The following is a 12,274-nucleotide window of genomic DNA, read 5'->3' as shown; positions in this document are numbered from 1 at the left end:
AAAACAACAAAAAAATGCACACACACACACAAACAATAGAACAGTTCAATGAAACTAGGAGCTAGTTCTTTGAAAAGATCAATAAAACTGATAAACCTTTAGCCAGACTCCTAAGGAAAAAAAAAAAAAAGAGTACTCAAACAAATTCAGAAATGAAAAAGGAGAAATAACAACCCAATACCATAGAACCACAAAGGATTAAGAGAATATTATGAAAAATCATATGCCAACAAGTTGGACAACCTAAAAGAAATGGATAAATTCATAGAAACCTGCACCTCCCAAAACTTAATCAGGAAGAAACAAAATTTGAACAGCCCAATTACCAGCAAACAAAATTGAATCAGTAATCAAAAAACTCCCAACAAACAAAGGTTCTGGACCAGATGGCTTCACGGGTGAATTCTATCAAACATTTAAAGAAGAGTTAATATCTATCCTTATCACCAACATCTATTCCAAAAAATAGAAGATGAAGGAAAATTTCCAAATTTGTTCTATGAGGTCTGCATTACCCTGATATCAAAACCAGATAAAGACATCACAAAAAAAGAGAAGTACAGGCTGGTACCTCTGATGAATATAGATGCAAAAATTTTCAGCAAGATATTAGCAAACCCAATCCAACAACACAGTAAAAAATAATTTAGGATGCCTGGGTGGCTCAGTTAAGCGTCTGACTTCAGTTCAGGTCATGATCTTGAAGTTCGTGGGTTCAAGACCCACAATGGGCTCTGTGCCCACAGCTCGGAGCCTGGAGCCTGCTTCAGATTCTGTGCCTCCCTTTCTCTCTGCCCCTCCCCTACTCGCACTCTGTCTCTCTCTCTCAAAAATAAATAAACATTAAAAAAAAAATCATTCGCCATGTTCAAGTGGAATGTATTCCTGGGTTGCAAGGATGGTTCAATATTCGCAAATCAATCAACATGATACATCACATCAAAAAGAGAAAGGATAAAAACCATGCAATCATTTCAATAGATGCAGAAAAAGCAGAGAGAAATGACCGTAATCCCCAAGATGACATTTAACACCAGGCCAGGACAGTAACCATCATACAGAAAATGGAGCAGAGAGAGAGAGATTCTGTAAGGGAGAACTCCCAAGAAAAACCTGAGTCCTCAACAGAAACAAACAATGCAAAAAAAAAGAGCCAGGCAACTGGAAATACCAATAAAAACAAAACATCATGGATCACCTGTGAAGCCTCCAGTACAAATTAAACCAGGAAGACAATGTATTCCAAGGAATCAAATGGACTCCAAGTAAGAAACAGAATGGGTAAACATCTAAGAGATGATAAAAATATGCAGAAAACATAAGTTACATCTAGCAAGGAAAAACATGAAGAGTAATTAGAAAACTAAAAAACAAAACCCAAGCTCACAGATACAGAGAACAGTCTGGTGGTTGCCAGGGTGGAAGTAGGAAGAGTGTGAAATGGATGAAGGGGCTCAACAGGTACAAATTTCTAGTTTATAAGATAAAGTAAGACATGGGATATAACGCATAGCATAGTGATCATGGTTAATAATACAGTACTGCATGTTTGAAAGTTACTAAGATAGATCTCAAAAGTTCTCATCGTAAGAAAAAAAATCATAACTATGGACAGTGACAAATGTTAACCAGACTTATTGTGATCATTTTGCAATACACACAAATGTCAAATCATGATGTTATATACCTGAAACTGATGTAATGTTACATGTAAATTATATCTCAATTAAAAAAAAAACAGAAAGCAAGCAAGCTAAGACAGTAATACTTCTGTACTTGACTCTGTAACTAGGTACATGTATCTTGAATTTTTAAAATTCTCTAAGACACAATATAGAAGAGGTCACAGACTGAGTCCATGATTGCTTGAAAGAACACAGAAAAAAGTTCCATGAGGGGTAACTTTGGGTTCAAAAGAAAGATGTTCTACCCCTTAAAGATGTTCAGAAATGAAACAAATGAGTTGAATACCAGAAGACTCCAAGCAGAGATTAAATGGCTACCTATATGGGATGCTACAAAGGGATTCTTGTACTGGGTGGAAGATTCACTACTCATTCAGCAAATGATCTAAGACTTTTCCAACTCTTCACTTCTATTTACAAAACAGGTTACATCAGGAGACAACAGCCCCTTTACACGTGAGAGCTATTCCTCAGGATAGAAAGTTTTCCCTAAGAAATGACATGCGCAATAAGGAAAACTTTTACTTTTAGAATGCCCTATATAGATTTTGTCATATAATATTATTTGCCTGATAAGTAGAAATAAACATTCATAATTACTCACCCTTCTAATAAAATTTTAAAATCAATAAAAGTATGTATTATAAAAACAACATAGCATCCAGTTATACTGAATTTCTTCTCTCTTACCAATCATAACCTACAGCAAAAGATGTTTCAATTACAGGAGCAATGAGTTTTGCAGCTGTCATGATGTATTTTTCTGCCATAGCTTTCCTGTATCAAAGACACAAAAAAGTATTGTTTAGAAACATGGTATAGAGAGCTTGGATCTTTTTAAGTATAAACATTGTCTGTCAAAGCTAACATACCATCAAAGTCTACTAGATGGACAGCTACACTAGAAATCTGTCCGTAAGTTAGGTTGACAACCATGGCTACGAAATGGGACTAGCAAGGCATGACTGCCTTCTGGACCAATTTTAACTTTTTTTTTAATTAAAAAAAATTTTTTTTGAATGTTTATTTATTTTTGAGAGAAAGAGAGACAGAGCATGAGCGGGGGAGGGACAGAGAGGGAGACACAGAATCCGAAGCAGGCTCCAGGCTCTGAGCTGTCAGCACAGAGCCCGACGCGGGGCTCGAACTCACGGGCCGTGAGATCGTGACCTGAGCCGAAGTCGGACGCTTAACCGACTGAGCCACCCAGGCGCCCCAAGTCTTTCTTTTTTTTCAGTGCATGCCGACAAATCAAAAACAAACACTGGAGGAGCACAAAGCTCTGCAGCTGAAGCTATATAACTGCACTGTCCATGGCCATGAAAGGAGAGGGTAAAAATGACCACTGAAGAAGAGTGTGTACGGTAAATGGTAAAACTGAATTACTACATGTCTCCACAGATTTGTCTAATCTGTACCTTTCATATAAATGGAATCATAGACATACAGTCTTTTGTGACTGCCTCCTTTATTTATCATGTTTTCAGGGTTCGTGTTTATTGTAGCATGTATTGGTCCTTCATTTCTTTTTGTGGCCAAATAATATTCCATTATATGGATAGACTATATATTCTTTATCCATTTAACAGTTGTGGACATTCGGTTGTTTCTACTTTTTGGATATTATAAATGCTGCTTCTATGAACATTTGTGTGAAGTTACTGTGTGAATGTATGCTCTAGTCACCTAAGAAGAGAAACTGCTGGGTTAAGTATGAGGAACTTTTGCTGAAGAACCTTTGCAGGAACTTCCAAACTGTTTTCCAAAGCGGCTGTAGCATTTTACATTCCTGCCACCAGCATGCAAGATTTCGATTTCTCCACATCCTCACCAACATGTGCTATTATCTGTCTTTTGATTAGTCATACAAGTGGGTATGAATTGGTACCTGGTTGAGGTTTTGAATTGCATTTTCCTAAGTATAGAAGTTAACACATCTTTTCAAGAGCTTACTGGGCATTTGCATACCTAGTTTGAAGAAATGTCTACTCAGATCCTTTGTATGTTTTTAACTGGGTTATTGGCCTTTTTATTATTGAGTTAGAAGAGTTCTTTTTATATTGGAGAAATAAGTCCCTTCTTGGATACATGGTTTGCAAAAATTTTCTCCCATTCAGTGGGCTGTCTTTCACTTTCTTGATGGTGTCCATTGAAGAACAAAAGTTTTAATTGTGATGAAGTCCAATTTACCTATTTTTTTTCCTTTTGGTGTGCTTTTGGTGTCATATCTAAGAAGTCACTGCCTAACACAAGATCAACAATAATTACTTGTTTTTTCCTCACAGTTCTAGCTCTTACAGTTAGGTCTATGATCTATTTTAAAGTAATTTTTGTATATGGTGTGAGAGAGGCACAACTTCATTCTCTCCCATGAGGATATTCAATTGTCCCAGCACCATTCGTTGAAAAGACTATCTTTTCCCCCATCGAATTGTCCTGGCACTTTTGTTAATTATAAATACAAGAGCTTATTTCTGGACTCTCAATTCTATCCTGATTTCTATGTCTATCTTTACGCTAACTAGCATAAAGTGCTACCACGCTTGATTGGGGTAGCTTTGTAGTATATAAGCCCTCCAACTTGGCTCTTCATTTTTCAACCTGTTTTGGCTGGTTTGGATCCGTTATATTTCCATATGAGTTTTAGGATCAACTTGTCACTTTCTAAAAACCAATGCTCGGATTTTGATATGGATTACACTGCATCTATAAAGTAATTTGGGGAGGACTGCCATCATAACACATAACATTAAGTGCCTCCCCACAAAAATGGGAGGTCTTCCCATTGACCTAGCATATCCTTCAACGATGTCTTATAGTTTTCAGAGTATAAATTTTACATTTCATTTGTTAATATTATTCCTAATTATTTTTTACGCTACTGTAAATGCAATGACGAGTTTAATTTTGGATACTTCACTGGTACTATATAGTACATCAGTGTAGTATTGATGCGTATATTTTGATCTCTTACTCTGCAAGCTTGCTGAACCTACTAGTTGTAATTGTTTTTTAGTGGATTCTAAAATCTTATGTAGGATATTCCATGTATAAGATCATGTGGTCTCTAAACAGACATAGTTTTACTTTTCTTTCCAATCTGGATGTCTCTTACTTCATTTTCTTGCCTAATTTCCATAGTTAGAACCCCTAGTGCGATGTTGAATAGAATTGGTAAGAGTGAATAATATCTTGTTTCTGTTTCCTTATCTTGTTTCTGATCTAAGGGGGAAAGCATTTAGTCTTTCCCCATTAAATATTATGTCAAACTGTGGGTTATTCATAAATGTCCTTTATCAGATTGAGGAACTTCCTTTCTACTTCTAGCCTCTTGAGGTTTGTTTTGTTTGTTTAGCATCAAAGCACACTAGATTTTATCAAAAACATTTTTAAAATTTATTTATTTAAATTCAAGTTAGTTAACATACCGTGTAGTACTGGTTTCAGGAGTAGAATTTAGTGATTCATCACTTACATACGACACCCAGTACTCATCCAAACAAGTGTCCTCCTTAATGCCCATCACCCATTTAGCCCAGCCCCCCCCACCTTCTAGCAACCCTGTTTGTTTTTAAGAGTCTCTAAAGGTTTGCCTCCTTCTGTTTTTTTTTTTTTTAACTTTATTTCTTTTGAGAGAGCAAGAGAGCAAGAGAGCGAGAGTACAAGCAGGGGACGGGCAGCAAGAGGGAGAAGGAGAGAATCCCAAGCAGGGATTCCCAATGAAGGGCTTGAACTCACAAGCCATGAGATCCTAACCCGAGTGGAAATCAAGAGTCAGATGCTCAACCGACTGAGCCACCCAGGCGCTCCTCTGTTTTTATTTTTCCTTCCCTTCACCTATGTTTACCTGTTTTATTTCCTAAATTCCACACGAATGAAATCATATTTGTCTTTCTCTGACTGACTTATTTTGCTTGGCATAATACATTCTAGTTCCATCCACATTGCTGCAAATGGCAAGATTTCATTCTTTTTTATCTTCTTTATCCGTTCTTCAGTCGATAAACATTGGGTTCTTTCCATAATTTGGCTAATTGTTGATAGCACTGCTATAAACACTGGGGTGCAGGTGCCCCTTCAAATCAGCATTTCTGTATCCTTTAGATAAATGCCTAGTAGTGCAATTGCTACCCTAAGGGGCAGTTCTACTTCACATTTTTTGAGGAACCTCCATACTGTTTTCCAGAGTGGCTGCACCAATTTGCATTCCCACCAACAGCACAAAAGTGTTCCCCTTTCTCTGCATCCTCACCAACATCTGTTTTTTCCTGAGTTAATTTTAGCCATTCTCACAGGTGTGAGGTGGCATCTCATTGGGGTTTTGATTTGTGTTTCCCTGATGATGAGTGATCTTGAGCATCTTTTCATGTGTTTGTTAGCCATCTGGACGTCTTCTTTGGAAAAGTGTTCATTCGTGTCTTTGGTTCATTTCTTGACGGGATTATTTGTTTTTTGGGTGTTGAGTTTGGTAAGTTCTTTATAGATTTTTGATACTAACCCTGTATCTGGTGTGTCTAATATCTTCTCCCATATTCTTGCTAATATCTTCTCCCATTCCATCAGTTGCCTTTTAGTTTTGTTGGTTTCCTTCACTGTGCAGAAGGTTTTTAACTTTTTAAAAATTTATTTGAAGAGAGAGAGAGTTTGTACACATGTGGAGGAGAGGCAGAGAGAAAGACAGAGAGAGAATCCCAAGCAGGCTCAGTGCTGTCAGCACAGCATCCGATGTAAGGCTTGATCTCACAACTGTGAGATCATGACCTGAGCAGAAACCAAGAGTCGGATGTTTAACTGAATGAGCCACCCAGGCGCCTCCAGAAGCTTTTTATCTTGATGAGGTCCCAGTAGTTCATTTTCCCTCACCTCCAGAGACAGGTCTAGTAGAAGTTGCTGCAGCCAAAGTCAAACAGGTTGTTGCCTTGTTTTCTCCTGTAGGATTTTGATGGTTTCCTGTCTCACATTTAGGTCTTTCATCCATTTTAAATTTATTTTTGTCTATGGTGCAAGAAAGTGGTCCAGATTCATTCTTCTGCAGGTCGCCGTCCAGTTTTCCCAACATCATTTGCTGAAGATACTCCACTGGATATTCTTTCCTGCTTTGTCAAAGATTAATTGCCCATACATTGTGGTCCACTTCTGGGTTCTCTATTCTGTTCCACTGACCTATAAGCATCTGTTTTTGTGCCAGTACCATACTGTCTTGATGATTACAGGTTTGTAATGCAATTTGAAGTCCAGAATTGTGATGCTTCCAGTTTGCGTTTTCTTTTTCAACATAACTTTGGCTATTTGGTGTCTTTTTTGGTTCCATACAAATTTTAGGTTTGTTCTAGCTACGTGAAGAATGCTGGTGTTTCTGTGACAGGGATTGCATTGAATGTGTAGATTGCATTTGGTAGTATAGACAATTTAACAATATTTGTTCTTCCAATCCATGAGCATGGGATGTTTCTCCATTTCTTTGTGTCTTCTTTAATTTCTTATACAAGCTTTCTATAGTTTTTAGTGTGCAGATCTTTTACCACTTTGGTTAGGTTTATTCCTAGGTATTCTATGGCTTTTGGTGCAATTGTAAATGGGATCGATTCCTTGGTTTCTCTTTCTGCTGCTTCATTATTGGTGTACAGAAATGCAACTGATTTTCATACGTTGATTTTATATTCTGCAATTTTGCTGAATTCATGTCTCAATTCTAGGAGTCTTTTGGGTTTTCCACACAGAGTATCATGTCATCTGTCAAGAGTGAAAGTTTGACTTCTTTCTTGCCGATTTGTATGCCTTTTCTTTTTGTTGTCTGATTGCCAAGGCTAGGACTTCCAGGACTATGTTGAACAACAGTGGTGACAGCGGACATCCTTGTTGTGTTCCTGACCTGAGGGGGGAAGCTATCAGTTCTTCCCTACTGAGGATGTTATCTGAGGGTCTTTCATATATAGGCTTTAGAATGTTGAGATATATTCCTTCTATCCCTACCTTCTTGAGGGTTTTTATCCAGAATGGATGCTGTATTTTGTCAAATGCTTTTTCTGCATCTACTGAGAGGATCATATGGTTCTTATCCTTTCTTTTATTAATGTGGTATATCACATTGATTGATTTGCAAATATTGAACCAGCCCTGTAGCCCAGGAATAAATCCCACTTGATCTTTTTCTTTGGTTTAAACTGAGATGATGATGTGGTTTTGTCCTCTATTCTATTGATATCCTTTATTATACTCATTGTTTTTTAGATCTGTTGTTTCTTTTTTTTTTTTTTTTTTCTTTTTTTGTCTTATTTTGGTATCAGGGGAATACTAGCCCCATAAAATGAACTATCTTCTGGAATAAACTGTATAGAACTGATGTTAATTCCTAGAACTCCCTAGTAAAACCATATGGGCCTGGAGATCTCTTTTTGGGGTGTTTCAAAATTACAAATTAAATCACATTAGGTGAGTTGTGGTCATTGTGTTTTTCCAGAGAGTGGTCCCATTCTGTCCAAGCTGTCAACTTTATGGGTACAGGGTTGCTTGTAGTATTCCCTTATTATCTTTTTTGATGTCTGCTAAGTCTGTAGAGATAGATCCTGTTTTGTTCCTGATACTGGTAATTTGTGTCTTCTCTATTTTTTGTCAGTTTTGCTGTAAGTTTCTCAATTTTATTGATCTATTCAAAGAATCAGCTCTGTGTTTCATTGATATTTCTTTTTTTCAATGTTAATGATTTCTGTTATTATTTCTTCTTTTGGCTGATTTTGCTTTTCTTTTTCTAGTTTATTAATCTGACAGCTTAGAGTATTAATTTAAGGCTTTTCCACTATCATTCTAATTGCTTTCCCTTATGTGTTGTTTTTCTTTGTCTTCTTTCAAGACTTTTTATCTTTAATTTTCAGAAGTTTAATCATAATGTATCTTCACATGGATTTCCTTGGGTTTACTCTTTTTGGTATTAATCATTTTTTTGTATCGTATATTTATTTCTTTCATCAAATTTGGGGAATTTTATCAGCCACTATTTCTTTAGCCCAATCTCTTTCTCCTCTCCATCCAAGACACAGATAATGCGAATGGCAGGTCTTTTGTTATAGTCCCAGATATCACTTAGGCTCTCTTCATTTCTGGTTTTTGGTCTATTTTCTCTCTGTTGTTCAGACTGGGTAATTTCCATTTTTCATCTTCCAGTTCACTGAATCTTTCCATTTCCCCTTTATTTTCCTGTGGAGCCCATCCACCAGGCTTTTTATTTGAATTACTGTATTTTTCAAAAAAGTTAAAATTTTCCATTTGGTGCTTCTTTATATTTGCAGAGACTTCTTTTCTGAGGGTTTTTACTTTTAAATTTGCTTTAAGCATGCTCATAGTTGCTTGCTGAAGCATTTGTATCACATTTGCTTTGCCAGATAATTCTAACATCTTTGTCCTAATAATATTGGCATCTATTGATTAGATTTTTCATTCATTTGGTTTGAAATCATCCTACCTCCTTATGATGAGTGATTCTTGATCAAAACTTGGACATTACATGGAGCGCATGGGTGGCTCAGTCAGCTAAGTGTCCAACTTTGGCTCAAGTTACGATCTTGTGCTTTGTGAGTTCGAGCCCCACATCAGGCTCTCTGCTGTCAGTGCGAAGCCCGCTTCAGATCCTCTGTCTCTCTCTGCCTCTCCCCTACTCACACTCTCGGTCTCTCTCAAAAATTAAAACATTTAAAAAAAGCTTGGATATTTCTACATTATAATACTCTGAATTTTTATTTAAGTCTGTTTTAGCTGCTTTCTTGACACTGCTCTAGCAGGGGGAGAAGAGACACCACCTTATGAGTGCCAGATAACAGATGTCCAGGTTTCCCCACACGGCCTTTTTTGATACTCGAGGCAGGAAGAAGTCCTTGTTTCTGCTGGATGGGGTAGGAGTTCCTGCTTCTACCACGGTCCCTATTGACACCATAGTGGGGTGGCCTTGTGACCACTGAGTGATGATGAAAGTTTTGATTCTCCACCATCTTCTCCGATACCAGAGAGAGGGGAAGGAGTGCTTCATTACTCTGATGGAGTAGAATTCCAGGCTCCCCATGTGCTATCTGCTGAAACCAAAGACTGCTGGGACTCATCAAGGGTCTGTGGAGATTAAAGTCCTGGCTCCCTACTTGGTCTTTTGGGATATGGAGTGTCTCCTTACAGCCTTTTCAGAGTGGGAAGCCAGGCTCCCACTTGACTTTTGTTGGCAGGCACAGGAGTGGGGCCGTAGTTTGTGTGCGCAGTATTTGTCTAAAAGTTTTCAGTCTCGATAGACTGTTCCTTTCCTTGTCCTCTGGCTAGAAAATTGGGCTTTTCTTGGGGCTTTTTGTTTGTTTTTTAAAATATACCCACTGATGTTTTCTAACTGGCAATTCTTCACATACAAGTCTGGGAAAGATGAGGGGACTCACTGCCATGTTGTTCCTCAGGTCCTGAGGTCCTTTGCTGATCTGCCCTCTTCTCTCCACCTTTCTTCTTGTATTTTATACATAATTTCCAAGGTTTTATTTGTATTTAGTGGGAATAACAGGGAAAACTAGGTCTACTCATCTTCCCAGAAGAAGTCAGTTATTTTTAATGCTAAACTAATGTTTTAAGTTCGAGAGGGAGAGAGAGAGAGAATACATGTGTGAGAGGGGGAGGTGCAGAGAGAGGGAGAAAAAGACTTCCATGCAGCTGTACTGTCAGTGCAGAGCCTGATATGGAGCTCAATCTCAACAAACTGTGAGATCGTGACCTGAGCTGAAATCAGGAGTCGGACAGACGCTTAACCAACTGAGCCACCCAGGCACCCCTAAACTAATTTTTAAAGTTAAACTAATTTCTGGGGTGCCTGGGTGGCTCAGTAGGTTGAGTGTCCGACTTTGGCTCAGGTCATGATCTCACAGTTTGTGAGTTTGAGCCCCGCGTCGGGCTCTGTGCTGACAGCTCAGAGCCTGGAGCCTGCTTCGGATTCTGTGTCTCCCTTTCTCTCTGCCCCTTAGCCTCCTCATGTTCTGTCTCTCTCTCTTAAAAATAAAATAAAAACATAAAAAAAATTTTTTTAAACTAATTTCTAAAAATTAAGGACCTTCCACGCATATGATGAAATCTTATTCAGCCTTATAAAAGAAGGAAATCCTATCACATGCTACAGCATGGAAGGACCTTGTAGACATTATAAGTGTACTATAATTTCATTTACATGAGGCAAATAAAGCAAATTCATAGTAACAGAAAGGAGAACGGTGGGTGTTTGGTGCTGGGGGCAGGACCTGGAGAAATGTTGTTCAATGGGTAGAGATGCAGATTACGAAGATACAAAGAGTTCTGGGGTGAAATAAGTGAAGGGGATTAAGAGCACACTTATCGTGGTGAGCACTGAGGAATGCACAGGATTGTTGAATCGCTATATTGTATACCTGAAACTAATATAACATTAATTACACTGGAATTACAAATAAATAAATAAAAATAATTTTAAAATTAAAAAATAGATTTAGCATATGACCCAATACCTACACACACGAGTTCTGAAGACTGGTTATAAAACGTGAATGCATTTAACACTACCAAACCATGAAGTCTTTCTTATGCATCATGATTAAGATGGTAAATTTTATGCTATGTGTATTTTACCACAATTTAAAAAATTAAAGGCTCTCTATTGTGTGATATACTTCTAATATACCTGTTGCATGTTCAATACATATTAGAACTTTCAAACCATAGTTGGCAGAGTCTAGGTACCATACTGGAGGAAGGAAGAAAAAAGTACAATTTTGTCTTTGGGAGTTGAAATTTAATTGGGAAGCTGGACAAAAATACATAAAGATACAATTTGTTAAAGAAAGGTAGTATAAACAAAGTTGCAACATTGCACCAAATGCAGAGGAGAAGTGAATTATAAGACAATAGTAAGAGTAACTGGACAAGAATAACTGGGGTCAGCCCGAGGACTGTGATTATTTAGGAGAAAAGAGAATCTAGTAATGTACAGAATTGGTGAAACAATAGCACTATTTAATATACTGAATACAACAAGTCTTGAGAGAAATAATCAGAATGTATATTCAACTCATAAAAATTAAACCTATGTTACTAAAGTGTGCAAAGTATTACCGTTCACGTTCCATTTGCCTTAGATGATCATTTTTTATAGCTTCGATTACTAAGTTAGTATGTGGATCATCCTGGGAAAATAAAATTGGGAAAAAAGTGATTAATTCAGAAGCAAATACTGAGAACTTGGATTTCTTTTTTTTTTTTTTTTAAAGTGTATTCATTTTTGAGAGACAGACCGAGACAGACCGAGACAGACCATGAGCGGGGAAGGGGCAGAGAAAGAGGGAGACACAGAATCCGAAGCAGGCTCCAGGCTCCGAGCTATCAGCACAGAGCCCGAGGCAGGGCTTGAACTCACGAACCGTGAGATCATGACCCGAGCCGAAGTCAGACATGAGCCACCCAGGTGCCCCTAAGAGCTGAACCGACTGAGCCACCCAGGTGCCCCTAAGAGCTGAACCGACTGAGCCACCCAGGTGCCCCTAAGAGCTTGGATTTCTAATCAAACACACCACTAAGTTAGTTAGTAGAGTAAATTAATCTTTCTA

At 37.9% G+C, this 12,274-nt stretch overlaps 1 protein-coding gene across 3 annotated transcripts in view; it reads right to left on the bottom strand.

The window, feature by feature from the left end:
- IFT88 (intraflagellar transport 88) overlaps positions 1-12,274 on the bottom strand; it is a 133,033-nt gene that overhangs the window by 81,382 nt on the left and 39,377 nt on the right. For all 3 annotated transcript variants that reach the window (XM_047852009.1, XM_047852018.1, XM_047852026.1), the window contains 2 exons: positions 11,784-11,854; positions 2,376-2,462 (listed from right to left, as the gene is read on the bottom strand). In XM_047852009.1, coding sequence (XP_047707965.1) covers positions 2,376-2,462; positions 11,784-11,854 — 158 coding nt within the window. The remainder of the gene's footprint in view (positions 1-2,375; positions 2,463-11,783; positions 11,855-12,274) is intronic.

This window comes from Prionailurus viverrinus, chromosome A1 (genome assembly GCF_022837055.1).
Source record: "Prionailurus viverrinus isolate Anna chromosome A1, UM_Priviv_1.0, whole genome shotgun sequence".
Taxonomy (NCBI): domain Eukaryota; kingdom Metazoa; phylum Chordata; class Mammalia; order Carnivora; family Felidae; genus Prionailurus; species Prionailurus viverrinus.
This window is presented reverse-complemented; position numbering and strand designations above follow the sequence as displayed.